The sequence below is a fragment of the Microchirus variegatus genome, assembly GCF_963457635.1.
Source record: "Microchirus variegatus genome assembly, chromosome: 6".
Classification (NCBI taxonomy): Eukaryota; Metazoa; Chordata; class Actinopteri; order Pleuronectiformes; family Soleidae; genus Microchirus; species Microchirus variegatus.
The window spans coordinates 15109365-15128863 of NC_139807.1; the positions used below are offsets into that span (position 1 = coordinate 15109365).

General features: G+C 40.8%; 1 protein-coding gene across 1 annotated transcript; it reads right to left on the reverse strand.

The window, feature by feature from the left end:
• Positions 1-14828: 14828 nt before the first annotated feature.
• rhogd (ras homolog gene family, member Gd) lies at positions 14829-18373 on the reverse strand. The gene is made up of 2 exons (XM_083891555.1): positions 18353-18373; positions 14829-17736 (listed from the first exon to the last, which is right to left on the reverse strand). Exon 2 carries the CDS (start codon positions 17705-17707, stop codon positions 17132-17134), a length of 576 nt encoding a protein of 191 aa, XP_083747681.1. The 5' UTR covers positions 17708-17736; positions 18353-18373; the 3' UTR covers positions 14829-17131.
• Between the last annotated feature and the right edge of the window lie 1126 nt (positions 18374-19499).

Here is a 19499-nt window from a genome sequence, read left to right on the forward strand (position 1 = left end):
AATTAGATGCCTCCTGGTGCCCCCAAAACAAACACCTCGACACTGAACCTGCGCTCATTACCCTTCCTCTCACAGCGGGTCCTGAAGATGCTGACATATCTGCACAATAACACCAACCAACTTCACCCTTAACTGCTCGCTTGGGAGGGGTCCTTGCCCACACCATTTACCCCCCCTTGTGTTAAACACACACTATGCACATTCATAACCTGACCTCGATCCGTTACAAAGCCCCCAGTAGCTGCTATTTCTGTCTCCTCCTAATACCATGGTGTTTATGTTCTTCACTTGTCCCGTTCACAGCTCTGTGTTCTGACCTCCAGGCTGACCTTCGATGAGCTGATCCCTCCTTCTCCTCTCCCCCTCCTCACGCCCACTCACCCTACTTTCTGTCCTGAATCCTCATTACAAGAGTGATGGCTCACTCACACGCCACATTAGACTGTCCGAGGCAGCCGCCTCCATCCTGATCTAAGGCTATCCATCTCTCTGGTGAGCGGGAGAAGAGGGAAGATAGGAGAGTGAAAAGTGGGTGTTAAGGACATTGAAGGAGAGCGAAAGTATTTCTTTTAAAACTAGACCAAAGTCTTGTTGATGGCGGGTGGATTGCATTTATTTCTTTACGTTTCCGTCCCAAACTATTCTTCATGTGTAGCAACTGGAGTTTGGCAACAGGATATGTATAGAAGTCATGTGCAACCAGCTGTCAATCACACTGTGCACTTTCCATTTTTGTGTATTTTCTTCAAAATGGAAAGATAGTTTCAAAAAAAGATCACGTTCTATTGAAAAAGGCCCGATAGTGATTGAGACATTAACTTCTGTTATAAATCATGTGGAAGCTGATTTACCCATTGATTTCCATTCAAACAAGCTTCTTTATGCAACCCCTGGTGGCTATTTAATATATATAAAGCACTTTAGATAAGGCAACACATATTCACCATTAACTAGATGCTTACTAACATATACAAGTAGCATACTAGCCCTTTAATCATTAAGCATGTATTAACACCTTATTCTACATAACCTTATTCTACCTCTATTACGATATGGATTAAGATTTTTCCTACATAAGGTGTTAATACGAGCTTAATATTTACTAATAAAGGGCTAGTATGCTACTTATTGTTAGTAAGCATCTTATTAATGGTGAATAATATGTGTTCCCAAATCTAAAGTGTTAGCATTTATGGATTCCTGGTTGTTCTCAGCATGTGAAGTACAAGACTCTGCTTTCATAAATAATAATAGTTGTTCCCTTTTTTGGTTCATTGTGTGTAAGGGACAAAAATAATGATTATGTTATTATTATTGTTGTTATTAGCAGTAGTAGTAGTAGTTTTACTTTTTCACTGAAAAGGAAGAAAATTGAATTCAGTACATAGTTTGATGACATAGATTAAATATAAATCACTTCCCCTGTGCTTCTCTAAACTCTCTTAAACTCTCTGTATCATTGATAATTTATTGTTTAATTTATATGTTCAGTTTTGTTCGTCTTTTTAATGTGCAAATACACCTGTCGACTGCTGCCTTGTATGTGCACACGGTCTTGCCCTCCGAAGCTGAATCTGATTATTCATCCTTCATTTCACTCAGTATCCGCTTTAATCAGCAAACAGACTCTTATCATGCCTACATTGGAGAAAAATGTAACAAAAAAATTCTAACTACATAAAATATAGGCATTTTTTTTAAAGTTACAAATGAAGTGATACCTGACAGACAATCCTCGGGGTCAAACATTCAAGTACAATGGCCACTTCCCCTATCTCACCATCCTTCACCCACCAACCAGTCTGTCTCACTACAGTGGGCAAATGTAGTCGGAATCATAACTCCACCGCAGGCTACAGAGACACAGTTTATCGCTGAGGCAGCCAGGCGGCAGAGTGCAGAGCACACATTTTGCCTTCAGGCATTTCTTGGGCTCATCTTGCCTGCAAAATAAAGGATGAAGGTGTTGTCTTCTCTGCATAGTAAGTTAGATTTAAAGGTGAAGTGGAGAAGAGCCAGGACTCTTTTCCCTCCCCTGCATCTCCTGCTATTGATTGAAGACTATGAGCAGGATTCAATCAGCTGGCTATCCACAGTGTGTCATCAAGAACCAGATGGGAAGCTTAAGATTGGAATCTTCTGTGTCTCCAAACACCTGAGGCCTCCAGCATACTAAAGACCTCTCACATCCTAATACAAACCTCTGAGGGTATTATCTTTAAGCTTTTTGTCCCGTTTCTAGTCAGTGTTATTCTCTCACAGACCGTTCAGACCTGAGGTCATTATAGTGCTTTACCCCTGACCTCCAACAGACAATGTCACCATGGTGAATATTGGTTGGTATCAGTCAATTCCCCCCAGAGTCCCTCATTTCTTTTTAAATCCCCGAGAGAAAACAAAAGCCAGTGGAATTGGATATTAATTGTGTTCCATCAGAGTTGATTACTAGAGATGCTTGTGTGTTCCTGCGCTGTGTGCGAGCATGTGGCGGTGCATGTGTGGCGACTGTGTGGGCTGGTGGATCGCAAATCTATTTTGGATGCAATGCTGAGCATATAATTACAGTCATCTCTGTCAGTGACAGGAAGTCTGATGGAGAACTGATGGGCCCCGCAGGTTTGATTGAAAGACACTATTTACGCATTTAAACAGGTCTGCAGCTGTACATTCATGCACAAAGCACACAACCAGAAACCAATTTCAAATGTGTGTGTTTCCAGGGAGCCTGGTGGGATATCTGAGGTGTAAATTAAACAAAATGGACGGCTTTTCCCTTTAAGATTTCCCCTCCAGGGGAATATGTCTCCCCCTCATCATACTATTTTTAAAGTTCTGCCTCAATGCTCTCGGTGTATTTTATAATTGGATCAAAGATATCCAGTCTCATGTTGCTCTGTGGAGAAAAGACTTAATCAATAAACATCTACATCAAAGAAAACAGAATATTTTTTTTCAAATGAAGGTTTGGTCACATTTTTATAGATTATTCACCCAAATATTCACCCCTGAAGCGATACTGTATATCCCGCTCCAGGCATTATATAATACATTATGTATGGTTTCAGCTCTTAATGTGACTGAACTAAATGCTTACCCTCTGCACAGGACATACAGAGAACTGGAGACATTTGTCTTTTTTATTATTATTATTATTTTAAGCCACACTTATACCAAGGCTGTCAGTTGGTGCAGTTAACCATTTGGTAACACTTTAGATTAGGGAACACATATTCACCATTTACTAACATATAAAAGTAATCATTATTAGTCATCATTAAGCACATATTAACACCTAATATACATAACCTTATTCTACCTCTATTGCGACATTAAGTATAATTTTCCTACATAAGATGTTAATAAATAAATGTGCTTAATATTTACTCATCATGGTGATCATGGTTCCTTTACATTTTGCCATTCAAGTCTCAAAGTGTTTGGTGACTTAAAGGTAGAGTTAGAGATCCTGGAAAGACAGTTTGAGCAGACTACATTTTGGATTCAAAAGTCAAAGCCCCTTTCCCTATGGAGCAAAAAGAAGAACCTTATATGGTTCTTAGCACTTTTATTTCTACGAGTGTAGTAGTAATAGTAAGGTAAATCATACCTTACTAGTACTACTAATTTTTGTAACTACTAGTATTACTAGTGAAGTCAAAAATGCCCACTAGTACTAGTATGGTCCAGGAGGCTACTAGTGCCTACTAGTGGGGCTAACACATGCCTACTAGTGGGGCCTAGTCAGAGGTGGAAAAAGTACTAAAATATTGTACTCAATAAAAGTACAAATACTTTGATGGAAATGTACTCAAGTAGAAAGAAAAAAGTAGTTCATTTGAAATGTACTTTAAGTAAAAGTTACTTAATTACTTTGCGTGGGGTGTGAGGGTAGTAGAAATATGACAAGGGGTCAGAAATCCAAAACTATTTTGGAGCTCACGCACCCGGTGCGACACAGCCAAAAGTCACGCTAGTAGTGGAATTTGGATATTTCTTCAATTGACAACATGATGATGTAAATCAACAAATACACAGTTCACACAAAGACATAAAGGTAACCTACCGTTCCAGTAGAAACAGGTTCACCATGGCATCACTTTGCAGCCCTTTCTGTGTCAGGCTGTACAGAGGACCCAAGCACAGGCAGCATTTCATAGTTCAAAAAGGCAGGAATTATTCCACAGGATGGTCAAACAAAACAAGTCAGGACACAGGCAGGCAGACTGGTCGCAGATAAAAAAAGGAAAATGTGTCAGGAAAATAGGCAAGCAGATAAATCCAAAAAAACACATGTCAAGAACCAGGGCAAGGGCAAGTATGAAGGAAGGTGAGTGGAGAACAGAAATCAGGTGTGGTGAATCAGACACAGGTGAACAGGATGAGGCTCATCAAGAGAACAGGGAAGGGAGGGGGAGTGAGCAGAGACAGCAGGTAAGTGAGAGGAAACACAAGCACACACAGGAAGGAGAGCTACAAAATAAGGCAGAGAGAGAGAGACACTGGACTGGAGTACAGGTTATCTAGGAAGTGAGGCTCTGTGGCCCACAGGTTAAATTGCAACCCTAATGGAAACTAATGGAAATACTAATGGATACTAATGGAAACTTTGGTGAAATGCATTATTTCTTGTCAATAAATAAAGACTAAACTTAAAATAAATAAAAACATGGACCTGAGGTCAAAGGTCTTCATTTATTAGCAATGATTGGCACACATTTAACACGATTGAGGCTCCTGGATTAGAGAGAGCAGTTCTGCTAAAACAGACAAAGAGTTGGAAAGGGCTAAGTGGATTTACTGAGGGGAGTTGTTCTGTTCTACAGTGGACCACACTGACACTTGTAACCATGGTAACTCGACACAAAGATGCTGGCCTAAAGCTGTAAAAGATAAAATGTCGATAGCAAAACATCTTATGTTGACTGAGAAGTAAAAACAAATGACTAAAACTTCCAGGCTGTGAACTATGGATGAATTAAAAGCATGTCTTCATTGCTGTTACATCATATCACTCCACTTAAAGTAGTTATGGAGTGTCTGCTCGTAAATTAACAAACAGAATACATTACTTACCAAAATACATTTGAATATCCTTATATATACAGAAGGTGGATGGATTACTGTTTGCAGAGACATGACAACATCTGGGCTTGTTGAGGACTCTCAAGAAATCTTGATTCAAACATATAATAACATATTGATAAGAGCTTTGTAAAGGTCACAGTGACCATGTCGTAAAAGAATAGAAACCTGAATAAATGATTTTACTGGTCCTCTTTTTTAAAACTTCTAACTCAGAAGGCATTAGAGATTCACACTGGATATTTTATTCAGTACAGATCTTGTTGATTTACCAGTGTGCTTTGTGCCATGTAGACAGAGTTGTCTCCTCTCTTCAGCTGTGAAATTAGAACTGGGGTGTGTGTGTTGTAGAGACACGGGGGGGAATAGATGAATGTGTGGTTGACCTTATGTGTGCACGTACATCAGAGTGCAGTGATATATGCTGATACAACAGTACAAAGGGTTATTACATGATTCTATATTGAGATTACAGTGTCCAGTGACTTTATTTTCATTGTCTGAACTCTTAAGGTATTATGTGTACCTACTTAAGTGGTCTTCTGCTACTGCAGGACATCTGCTTCACTGATGGTCTTTTGCTGATCCATCATTAAAATCCATTTTGACCATTCTCCTCTGACCAGTCGATCAGCACCTTCTGAAATACTCAGACCAGCCCGTCTTGCACTAACAGCCGCGTCACACTCAAAGTCATTTCATACTGGAACTACCAAAGTGGTCCCAAATATTGTTTTCAAAATGACTTCATTTCCTGCAGTGTAGCAAATTTTCATAAACGGCGCATTTTGGCCGTTTGGGGCTGTGCAAGGTTTTTCTATAAAGGGTTTTGAAAATCACATTGTTGATGTTTTCTTTAGTAAGTGAATTCTAAGATCTAGAGAGAGTTTTATATTCACATAAATTTCAATGTCATGGCCTGATGTTTATTATTACCGGTGCTAACATTACCCGCCTGTTTTGTTTATTTATTTGATGTGTAAATGTACCAGAGTTAGCAGTTGAACTCATTTTTATCTGTAATCCCTTGGGCAGGTCAACACAACAGCACACAATACAATACAATACAATACAATACAATACAACACAATACAATACAATACAATACAATACAATACAATACAATACAATACAATACAATACAATACAATACAATACAATACATCCATCCATCTTCTACCGCTTATTCAAGGTCAGGTCGCGGGGTCGCTTGAGCAGAGAAGCCCAGACTTCCCTCTCCCCGGCCACTTCGTCCAGCTCCTCCGGGGGAATCCCGAGGCGTTCCCAGGCCAACCGAGGGTCTCCTCCCAGTTGGACGTGCCCGGAACACCTCACCAGGGAGGCGTCCAGGAGGCAACCTAACCATGTGCCCGAGCCACCTCATCTGGCTTCTCTCAATGCGGAGGAGCAGCAGTTCTACTCTGAGCCTCTCCCCGGATGACCAAGCTTCTCCCCCTATCTCTAAGGGAGAGCCCAGACACCCTGCGGAGGAAACCCATTTCGGCCGCTTGTATCCACGGTCTCGTTCTTTCGGTCACTACCCACAAAAGGACCTGATATCTTGTGTTAGAAAAGGGTGATGGGCAGTTGTAGCCCTGAGACAAGAAATTGAATTGTCCATTCCAGTACATGTGTTCCAGTTGGCTGAGTGAGTGTTTATAGTCATCTTGACCTTCATAATGAGGACATGCAGAGAAGGCAAGCAGAGGTCAAACACACTCTGCTGCATGGTGATAGTAGTGGTTTGAAAGAGGCAGACTTTATAAGCAATTGGCTCAGAGTCCCAGGGGGCGAGCTAGCCTCAATTACTGCACACAGCTTGTTTCCCAAACCATTGAGGGATTCAGACACCACATCTGGAGAAGATACATCCAGGTGCCTGACACAAACCTGAACAAATGAGTAGAGAAACATGATTGATGCAGAGGCGCTGCATGGTTCAGCCAAGCAATTAAAACACACTGCTCATCACACTCTGCAGTATAAAAATCAGTAAAATAAAGTGACGAGCAGGCAAAATTGTTTCTGATTTTCTAACAAGATGAAAGAGGAAAATGTTGGAGCGATGACTCTGAAAGAGAGTTTGTCTTTGTTGAGGAATACATGGAATACAAGATGTCCGGCTGGTGGAACTGTGATTAAACTGCATTTAGACCCATGGGAAAGACGTCCTTGAATCAGAGTCAGAGAATGAAAATGAGCGTGACTCTCATGCGATATGTAAGGAAAATAAAGAAGAACCATTCTCCTCGGCCGACTGAGAATGTCAATGGTGACCAATAACACTCCATTGACAATTACACTGAGCAGGCTGTTATAGTAGGAGTTGAGCGCATAAACTCCTCATTAAAGACCAATGCACATACACCGTGTTCAGTTCAATGATGCACAAACTGTAAGCAGTGATCTTCAGAGATGGACTGGCCCTGTGCTGGCACACGGTTTGGGCCCACTGCCTTTTATCAAAAAGGGAATCTTGGGGGATTATTCACACTTTATTATTCAAATTGTACAAATCCACTCTGGGAGGGGGGAGGACAATGATGTTGTGGTGTAGAAAATTAACAGGACTGCAATGCACAACAAATCTATCGGTAACGCTTTCTTTTACAGTCCCCTAATTACCTGGTATTTAGCTGGTAAATTCATGGTAACACTAAAGTGTTGCTAGGTAATTACCAAGGGTAATAAGATAAGTAAATACAGTGAAACCGTTGCCAAAATACTGGGTAATGCACGGTAATGTACTCGGTAAGTAAAGTAAAACTGTACTGTAAAAGAAAGCCAAGCTTGTTTCCATGTAATTACACACATTTTTAGGGTTAGGTTTGTTAGATTACCCCTTGGGTAAATAGCTAGTAATTAGGGGACTGTAGGTACCTGCTTATTACCAGTTTATAACCCAATAATACACTTACATTTACCATAGTTTTGCCATAGTTTAGCTGTACATACCTTCTTATTAACAGCAGTAATAACACGCTATAATTAACTATATAGTTACCAGGTAAATGCCCAGTATTTTGGCAACAGTTTCACTGTATTTACTTTCTTATTACCATTGGTAATTACCTAGTAACACTTTGGTGTTACCATGAATTTACCAGGTAAATACCTGGTAATTAGGGGACTGTAAAAGAAAGCGTTACCTATCTATCTATCTATCTATCTATCTATCTATCTATCTATCTATCTATCTATCTATCTATCTATCTATCTATCTATCTATCTATCTATCTATCACATTGGACATTCTAATATCAACATGCAAAGTGTCAACTCTCTCCTCTCCACCCCAAGTGTCTAAGTGTAAGAGGTTCCGGAGCCTATAAATGGCTAATTTCCTGTTTCCATGGTTACAGAACAAGCTGTCACTCTCTGTATGTCAGGTGTTTTTCAAGCAAACCGGCTATAAGAGCACTCAAACACGCACTGTATTCATGTGCACAAACGTCAACATAGTGGAATGCAAAAATGCAATCAGCCAATTCTGTGCACTATGGCAACCAGCTGCATCCTGCGATATTTCCTCCCTGTTGACATTTTTGAATAGGTTTGTATTTGATCAAATGATGTGTTTTGTGTTCATGTGTTCATGTAAATAACTCAAAATCAGCAAATAAATACAAAGAAAAAAGAAGCAGATCTTATCTTGAATGTAGTATACTTAGCTATGAGAAAATAGTCTCACCGAAAGCTCTATTTGCTGCACTGTAACCAATTTATACTTAACCCTTAGGGCTCACGTGGCACGGATCTGTGCCGCAGGTGCACTCGTGGTAATTTGCTGTGGGAATAATACACAGCTCCTTATATGGACATCCTGGGGGGTGTGTGTTTATAGGTCACATACTCAGGCTTTAAATAATGTCTACTTAAAGGTGCATTATGTAATAAATCTAAAGCAACTGGCCATAAAATCCTCCTAATATGTCACAGAGACTCAGGAATAATGTTCATATAACAAACTGAACTCACCAACAACAACAGTACAGACAAAATATTTGCATTAAAAAAAATCTTTTGCAGACTGCAAATCATGTTTATGTTTTGAAATCATGTTTTGGCATGTGGCGCCACCTACGGCCGTCTACCAATCATTGCAGTCAGTAGAGTCTCAGCTGCCGAGCAACCACGGGTTGCCAGTTACGTCAGAAAACGAAACCTAAAAGACCTCGGTATTTTGAATTTGAATGTAGTAACCGTTTATGGCCACATTCTTACATATGGCGCCTTTAAAGGTGAAGTAAGTAGTTTATAGTGCCATCTAGAGGAGAGGCTGAAATTTACAACAAAGAACTGCTCCTCTGCTCACCCCATCCCTTCCCTGAGCGCTACGGTGTCCGCAGCTGGTCAAATGTCGTCCTCGTCGTCTTTCTCCGTGTCAGCAGATGAGGTTCGTGAGGTGAGGGAGAGGGCGAGCTACCGTGGCTGTAGCAGACAAAGCGGAGAGAGAGGAGGCGGGACTTCCGCTACAAGTAAAGTGACGCTTGTTTTGTTCTCTCGCGTTTGTCCTTACAGGCTCCGGTAGAAACATGGCGTCTCGCTGCTAACAGTGGCTATGCAACCACGGCCCGCGACCATGTTATTTTACATGACTTTTTGAAACACTACGAAAATGAAACAAAAACTATTATACAGCGACTAGACAATGCAGGAGCACATAATATGTATAAAAAAGTGGATTTTGGGTTATATAAACCCATAAATACTACACAGTGTCCCTTTAAGTGTTGTTGAGTCAAAGTTATATGATTAATTTTATATCACATTTAAGTAGAGATATAAAGTAGCAATAAGTGTGCAGAAGTCACAAATATAGACTAAAGCATTTCCAAATTTCACAAATTCAACATTTTGAGTACTTTTTACTCAGGTGTGTTTATATAGTTGGTGAAAATGAAAACAAAAAAAAAGATATATAAGACTCAATATTGCGCATTCTGATACCCTCTGTGTATAGTGTATGTTTAAACATAGTAATGGAAAAAAGCAGCCAAGATGCTCTGTGTTCTAAGGGTTAACATCATCCAAACGTCTCAAAATAAATCAAGGTTCCAACAAGGAGGATGAAAATATTCAGCCACTGTTTGGATCTCTATGTTTCCAGGCATGAAATCAAAACAGTGGTAAATGTAAAAATATATCTGTGGATCTGCTGTAGACAGAAACAAAGCGATAAGAACAGAGGGAGACTGAATAAAAGAGGGAGAAGCAGAGACAGGAAATATTTCCTTTCTTACTTTGAGAGAAGCAGGTACCCCTGAGGGAGAAAAGAGTGTATTTCTTTTATCTGAGTGAGTTCTCACTGGCTACTTAAATGCAGTTCATACACACACTCACTATGTGAAGCACCAACACAAAGAGGCCAACATCAGATTAGAGACAGCTTTTGTCGAATGAGCAGATCATTCTTCATTTTGTCTTTTTTGTAGAAGTGGGGCTTACACACGGCACTGTGAGCAAGAGCCAAAGAACATCAGTCTCTGCACCACTGACATGAAGAAGGAGGCTCAGGTGCAGAGCTTGACCACTCTGTAATCTATAAACATATAAGACACACACATGTGCACATGTTCCTACCATTGGACTAACGACAACTGGTTTTATGACAACAAAACCATGACAAAAGAGATGGAAGCAATGAGAGATAGAAATGTGCATTTCAAAGAGCAGAGATCCGTAGTGAAAAGATATTGCCTATGACCACAGGAAGAAGAAGAAGAAGAAGAAGAAAAAAAAAAAGTCCAGATAATAAGAAGAAAATAGCCTGTTCCACCTGGTTTACGACACACAATCCACACTGGTGTGTAAGGCGAACGGTAAAAACGTGCCTCAAGAAGGCAAGGCGAGCGAGATCAAAGCAGGCAACGCGCTGCAGGAAAAGCAATAACATGAGCCAGTACAGGATGTACTGTCTCAACAATCACAGAAGCCTCAGTCCCACAAACACTTCTCTGTCCATCACTGGCTGCACTACATGTTGCTGCAGTGAAGCGTCGGGGGGGCTCCACAGAGGACGAGCAGTGTCTGATTGCTCCATCCTTCCCTCAGGTTGCACACACACACTTGGCTGATGTTTGGATGTTTGCAGATTAATTCACTATTGGCAGGGTTTTTTTGAGGGTCAGGTCATTCTAAATTACTGGGAGATCTTTACACACTGCCTGAATTGACAGATTTTTGAAAAGGCTCTGCTCTGTTGCTGACAGATGAAGGGGATAGCTGACACAAAGGTCACGAGGGAAGGGAAAGTGAGGAGGGAGGGAGTAGCAATGTGGCTCGTTTAGGTTCAATAGTGTTTCTGGTTTCCTGCTGTCATGTCACTCTGGAGTTATGACAGCACAGACAAGACCTAAAACCAAAGATATAGCTGGTAATTGGTCAGGGCAAACGGCTCTCTGTGTGTGGTCTGTCATATGCTCTTCATCTAATATTGATGAAGAGCTGCATAGCTCAAACTTAGCTCATCGATTGCTTTCACTTACATCTAACCACAGCGTGTCCCACAAAGAGCTTTCCCTTTTTCCCTTTCTTCCCCTCCCCTTTTCTCACCTCACCTCATCACTCCAACCCTGCAGTAGTGTGAGCACACTGCAGAAAAAGGTATCAGGACAACGCTCCGGCACGCCGCGCCACCCGGCCTCTTTCCACCACATGTGATACAGACATCGGTGAATAACGAGTGTCAACAACAGAAGACGAGACATCTAACCAGTCTGGTTTCATCCTGCCTTTGTTGTCTTAGACACATCCAGGAGAGGAGATGTGAACAGCGCACACATGAGGACTTTATGTTCCTGTTCCTGTTACCTCAGTGATTCACAGGCAGCAGTTTCCCACCTCTTCGCTGTAAACCAGTATAATTAATAGTTAAGTAGACCTGGGTGTCTGTTCTTTTCTTCCCTCTGTTCTGCTTCTCTGTTTGCTTTTTCACTTCACAATCTCATTACAGTTCAGCGCCTACAGGTCTCCATCTGGCCTGGTTCCGCTCCCTCCCAAGAGATGAGTCGAATATTGACATAAACATTGAAATAATTAGTTCATTTCAAAAGGAAAAAAAGTTGAGGAAATAGGAATATTTGCTGTCTTTTTTTAGATTTAGACAAAAATAGTTGTGTCTGCGCCTGAAGCGACTGCATGCAGCCTATGAGCTTAGCATAAAAAGGCTAGTTTAACATTTATATTAAATTATAATGCATATTTCTTTTGCAAAATGTTGGTCTTTATAACAATCCCACTTAAACATGTATGTTTGTATATTCATTTTTATTTTATAATCCAACTAAATTGTTTTTAATTTAAAGATCTCCAGAAAATATGGGTAATTGTTCCTTAGGTTATGTGTCCCTACATCCACTAACTGTCTGGGTGTGTCTTTCCTGTTTCCTCCCTTTCTATTGTTATAACTTTAGTTTTTTTTTTTTTTTTAATTCATGGGTTCCACGTGATCATTGACCCGAGGATTTGTGTCGTTATGCTTCATGTTGTCATATTCTTCCCCTTCTATTGTTAGATGGGCTATTATTTGCAAGACATTGCCTTGGCCTGACCTGTATAGGAGAAAGCAGGGTTGCCAGGTTTCAAGAAGGAAACAAGCAACCAGGTTTACAGAAAGAGGCCTAGATGAAGCAATATTACTTCTCATATAAGCCCAAAATAAGCCACATAGTTCAAAGTTGTGTTGTGTATAAGTTATGGACTACACATGTAAAGAAATATAAGAGAGCCAAACTAAAGGTTTCAGTTTTACACTAAGCTAAGCTAACTTGGTGCTGCAAGTCAATTACACAAACACAAGCAACCACTGAGCTCATACATAGAAGATTTCTGCATCAATCTTTCCTTTCATTTTACATTTGATACAACTTAACTGAATTCCCCTCTACTCCATCATTAGCCTCTTTAAGCCCCCCACTCTTCCAATCTCATTTTCCCCTCTCCTTCTGCTGGAACAGTTTCATCTGAGCGCAGAACTGCAGATTTCTCAGTGAGCCTATGGCTGCAGGTCGTCGATTGGATCAAGGCTCGTTTGCTGTTTCATCTTTAGACAAGGAGAACTGGGGAAGAAGCTCCCAAGTTCCTTGACTGAATAGTGCCGAGAGCCGGTCGGCCTTTACCCAGCACATCATTAAATGAATGATGAGAGGCAGAAGAAAGAACCGTGAAGATTGATAAACAGAGCTGAGATCAAGGTCCCGGCGGAGGCCAGCACTCCCACTCACGCCACGGTGATGACTCACAGAAAGAATGGACCTTTCCTCGGCTGCACATTTCCATCAAAAAAAGCAGAGATGGAATGCCAAGACTTCACCTCCTGCTATGTTAAAACACAAAGTTCCTTGTGTGACTACTCAACATTAAAAACATCTGCGCTCACATCATAAACTTGATGTGCACGGTCTCTGTCACAAACACCATGAACCGAGTGTTCTTTGATTTGTTCATCCTGGGTGATGTAAGCCATGGTTAAAACCATGATCAGCATTTAGAAGGCAACTTCCCACAATGCACCAGGGCAGCAGATTTGATTTATGATAATATAGTGATAATTTTTCTTTGCATGACACTACAGAATAAAACAGAGCAAGGTCAATATAAAAACAACAAAACACGAAAAGCTGAACATATTGCGAAGATTTAAACTGCAGTTCTTTTGTGTCCGTCACTCGGGCTTTGTGAAATCTTTCTGCAGATTGTAAAGGTCCACTGTGCAGCAGGGTTTCGTGTGATCTATGACAAAACATGTAAAATGTACTGGAACCTTGTGCCAATTTGAAGCCATTAAAACAGAAAAGGTCTCACGGAGGAGCGATAGAGATGTAAACTACAGTTTTTACGCGCGTGATTTATGGATATTACCAGTTACGATCCTTTTGCTGCCCACTCACCTAAATGTGGATCTCCCTAACCAGGCCAAGTGTCATTAATCTGCCTGAATTAGTTAAGCATATCACAGACAGCAACATGCTCTCATCCCGTCTCATCTTATTTGACCATCAAACAGCTCAGGCCGGCCTCTCAGTCTGTGCTACTCAGAGTTCACACACCGTCACAGTCATTGACAAAAGGCTTACAAAGCTGTAAACATGCATTCACAAAGTCACAAAGGTTTGTTTGTTAAAACATTTTAGAGACAGACATCACAGGAAATGAGCTCTAAATGTTGTTGCAGAAATGTTGTACTAAGCCTTTAGTGGAGTTCAACACATCGGTCATTTGTCACAGCCACCGCCCGTAAAGGTCAGGGGAATTTTTCAAAGCTAGCAGCACACAGGTTTTCTTTTTTTCTTTTCTTTGAGCCAATGCAATTGATTAAAGTTGTGGGTGTCTGATAAATTAAATGATGACCCTTAAAACTGGCCCATTAATTCTGAATGCACAGAAGGAAAAAAATCACACACAAGCTTTGCAGAATGGCACTTGTTCTGCACATCACAGGGCAAAGCTGGAGAGCTGTGTCCATCTAGTGTTCGAGCGTGGTAACTGAAAGGGAATAAAATGTGACATAAAATTGTCTAAGCATGTTACAGTCCCAAGGTACAGTTTGCGGAAGTGAAAATAACACGTTCAGTCTGGTTTCCATGACCTCAGAGGACATTACATTCACATCAGTTTCAATCTTCGTTCCTCCATTGTTATATTGCTGTGCAACAATGTGTTGATTATGTTCAATGCTGCAACTCTTGTGTCACAAAACAGTAGAGGAAAAAAAATGGTTTTAACCAACATTTTATTTGGCATAATTTAAAATCATCTCACTGTTAGTTCATTTATACAAATATGCTTTTGTTATATATAAAACAATTACAAACAGATCTCTACAAATCAAGTTCCCAGTGTAAAAGCGCAGTACCACGCACACGGCATCATACAGCTATGGGACACCGACATACCGAGCCCACAGGTGTATGTTCCACTTCAACAGCATTATCTGAGTGAAATCAGGACGTGGCAAAAGAAACAAGTTCGCCACAGTTGACAGTTTGACAAATTGTGCACTTACATAAAACCCTCCACACACTGATCTGCAAAAATGTTCACACATCTTTAGGCAAATCCCAATCCGAATCACTGCTGATACACAAAACCACCCACTCGTGTTGCGCTTTAGTTATTCTAGATTTTACACAGGCCACAAAATAGGTTCTCTTATTTAACACCCCACTTGTGTGAGTAAATGAATATAACTTTTTAAGAGGGGTGCTTTTATTACTGGCAGCTGAAAGCACAAATGAACAGCCAATCATTACTAAAATATTATTTTATAAAAAGTATAAAAATCACACAAGGCACTTTTCACCGACGCAGCTCTTGCTTAACACGTTTGCGAGTTGTGCTTGTGCCTTGCTCTCACTGCACTATGCATTGCAGGGATGTAAACCACAATCTGTTAAGGGCTGTGGGCTGTGAGAGTTCCATTTCAAAAAATGCACAAACACTTGCCGAGCAACATGTCAGTTTAGCACCTGTGTCTTACAATGAGTGACGCAATTAGGAACTAAGGCATGAGGTTTCTGATCTTTTCTTTTCACAAATGAAACCCAGAGATGGTTTGACCTGCATCTAAAAAAGGTCTTGTGGCACTTATAGCAGTGATGTGACCAACTTTGGGCTTGACAAAGGAGTTCTAGGATGGTCCCTGGTTTAGATAAGGCACCTGACCAAATAAAAAGCTCTTTCCACATTGTAGATTAACTGCTGTTGCATGGTTAACCAGGCAGCTGAGATGCTGCTTCTTCCAAGATGAAATGATATTCATCTAACCAAGACACTATAGGAAAATAAGTATATAGCCTAGTATAAGCCAGTTTAAAGGTATTCTGGTAGTATATGCTATACTAAATCAATTATGCAGTGGTAATAGTTTGCTAACCTTAAATGTAAGGCAAAAACATAATTGAAAATGTTGATGTTTATCAAATCTGAGTAGTAATAAAACATAGGCTATTACAAAAAATATATTCAACTTTGGCCATCATCACACTTGTAGGTTAAAAACATTTGAGGAAAATAAAACATTTACAGAGTAAATTTAACATAATTAGACAAAATAAAGACTCTCTGACAGCACCCTGTCAAAGAGCAATTCTTAGGCATGTTTTTAAATGGCACTCATGTGAGCATCAACAGTTAAGACGAAGACAGAGGCGAGCTGAACTACAACCTGACTTCCTGACAATGTTAGCCCAATAAGATCCAGCACCCGCGTGGGTTAACTTGGCAGAGGCCTTCAGACACCTGCTTCTCTGTGACTGAAAAGCAAAAATGGTCGGCTGCTTTTACTGGTGCAGTTTATCATCAAAGGCTTACAGGCTCTTGCATGTGTGGCAATGAGGGAGCAGTGTGACAGGCTGGAGTAGCAGCCTGACAGACAGCTCTGACATGCCAGACCGAGCACAAAGGGAACTACAGCTCTTATTTGTTCATATTGGTGGATACTGGCATTTATCAAGGAGTCATACACCTCTTCTAAACTTGAATGGCTTGGAATTAAAATTTGCTCACCCTCTAGTTTGTTTATTACGTCAAAATCAGCAAGTTAAAGCTTTTTGATGGTGATGTTGCTCGAGACCCATGAGATGCAACTTAAGTGTGACTATGAGGTAGTCATTATTCCTCCACCTGAACATAGCTCAATCTCTTCTCTCCAGTCAAACAGGCCAGGTTGATTGGTTTGTTTGGATGTTATTATGGCTTGTGACAACCATGATCAGCATTTTATAAAGCAAAGCAGAGAAGCTATAAATCTAGAACAGATGTAAAATTGGAAAAAGTGTAAATATAAAAAGTTTAATGTAAGAAAAATAGAGGAGATTCAGTGAGTTGCCGCATTTTGGCATAGTCACTTTGGTGATGATGGCAACAGAGAGAAATCCTCCAAGAGATGAATAAGGAAGAGAGCAGTAACAGAGGTGCTGAAAACAAATGTCTGCACTGCTGGTCATGGCATGCAGGCAGCCAGATGACAACCACCATTCATCAGCTTTCCTTTGCATCTGTGGATCTCCATCATCTCTCTTAACAGTCCAAAAGTGGGAACCATTTCTTACAAGAGCACACACTTCTTGGGGTTCTTTTTCGTAACTGGATACAACACTGCCCTCACAGCATCAGCAAACACCTCCCTGACGCCATCCTGCTGCAGAGCAGAACACTCCATGTATTTAACAGCCCCAATCTGCTTAGCCAGCGAGTTGCCCTGCTGGTGAGTGGTTGTGGCCAGGCCCTGCTCCTTCAGCTTCTTCACCGTTTCTGCATCACCCCTCAGGTCCTTCTTGGTGCCTACGAGCAGGATGGGTACGTTGGGGCAATGATGAGACACCTCAGGGTGCCATTTGTGCCTTACATTGGCATAGGAAGAGGGACTGCCAATAGAAAAGCAGATAATGAAGACATTGGTCTGGGGATAGGAGAGCGTGCGCAGGCGATCATACTCCTCTTGGCCTGCTGTGTCCCACAAGTTGAGGCTGACAGTGCGGCCATCCACGCTCATTTGGGCACTGTAGTTGTCAAACACTGTGGGAATATACTCTTCAGGGAAGGCGTTGGTGGTATAAGAGATGAGTAGACAGGTTTTACCCACTGCCCCGTCACCCACCACCACACACTTTATGGTCTGCATCCTGCCTACGACCACTGGGGCTGCAGCACCTGACAACAGAAGAAAGGGTCACCTGAGTAACGTCCAGTTACAGCACTCAAGATACACGTCTGAGCTTTTCGTCAGCAGCAATAATAAGGACCGTGGACAGTAAACAAAGTAAACTCACCCTAACCAACTCATGACAGCAGTTTGAACATCGACCCAGCTTTCCACCCAGTTAGCAGTCACGCTAACCGCCACCGACGCTAGCTCAACTTCGTAAATAACGGTACATAGTTATAAGTTAGCGACAGTTTCCGCCGTTTACTTACAGTAAGTGTTTATAAAGTTTTAAGATAAACAAAACTCTGAAGAAATACAGCGAGCGAGGCGGCCGAGAGACGCCGATTTCCGGGCATATATTATTTAGCACAGTTCACCTATGATACTAGGCGTTCCCCTACTAACTAGCATCAAGCTAAGGAACTAGCGCATTCGGTGGCTAACAACCTAGCTAGTTAGCAAACAAGTTAAAAGTTTTCTCTTCGAGCCGCTGCCTATAAAGGGCCGAGTCCAACCAGATAACACTGCCGAGTTATTTTAAAATTTACACAGTCTTCCAATGTATGTCTCAGCCCCGGCATTTTGCTGAAAATATTAAATTTGAAGGATTATGGGACTTACCGCCACTTGGCTTTCGATCTCTTTTTGCCTGGTATAGTCAATCACAGCCGCATCCGGGGAGCTGTCCGATACGTAAAAAGAGACGTACGGGAAACAATGCAAACTGGTTGTTGTAGTTTCATTTTGTGACTGCCGTCTTTCGTACACTGGGTGGCGCTGTTACGCTGTACTCTTTCCCTTGTGTTTATGGCTGTATGTGGCCGGTACCGTACCCTGTCTGGAAAACCACACAATAATTTAAGGTTGAAGGGTTGTTGCAAGACTCAAAGCGTTCATAATTTACGTATGGTGAACCAGCCAGTAAAATACCCTATTGCAAGAAAAAGACCAGCATTCATAACTGCAATTAAGCAGAAAAAAATACGTATTAAAAACAACGTAGTTTTTAAGAGTGAAAGAACAGGAAACAGTCCAGTTTATTTTATGAGTGTTTCATTTTATTTGTATTCATATTTTATTTTAATAATGCACAATATGTCAGAGATTCTCCACACTTTGTTTGTAGGTTCATCAGCAGATGACAGGGATCACTCCCAAATGTAAACACCTACCAGTAGTTGTTAGGGGACAAACCAAAATACTAGGCCTGTTTATTTATATTTGACGAAAAGTCTAAAATATAGGTTTTGGTTTGGTTTGATCATTCTATTGCTCATTTGGTTGCTTATTTTAATAATGAAAATAAAATCTTTCATCTACGTTTCAGGGCACATTGTCAGTGACTCACCCCAGGATCCTCAGATATTTCATCCATCTTTATTATATTGCTTCACCTAAAGAAGGCTATACCAGGTGTGTCCTTTTAGATTTACTGATGCTTTTTAATGTGTTGTATTTATATCTGTTGAACCAGTATGTTCCATGTAAAATCAAATATACATTAGTAATAGATATAATAGACCCAACTTTGAAGTGAACACCCAGGTATTAAGTACCAGAAAATAACAAGCTAAAACTGTATTTGAGTGCACAAGTCCTCAGACACCCACAATTATGTGAACTATAACCAATATATTAAGCTGTCAGACTTGTGAGTGGAGCATGGTATGACATTTTCCCCTGCATTTCCCTCAGTGATGCAAAGATGAAGTCAGACTTTTCCACAAGGGTAATCCCTTGACTGCATTAATGACCAACTAAAATACAT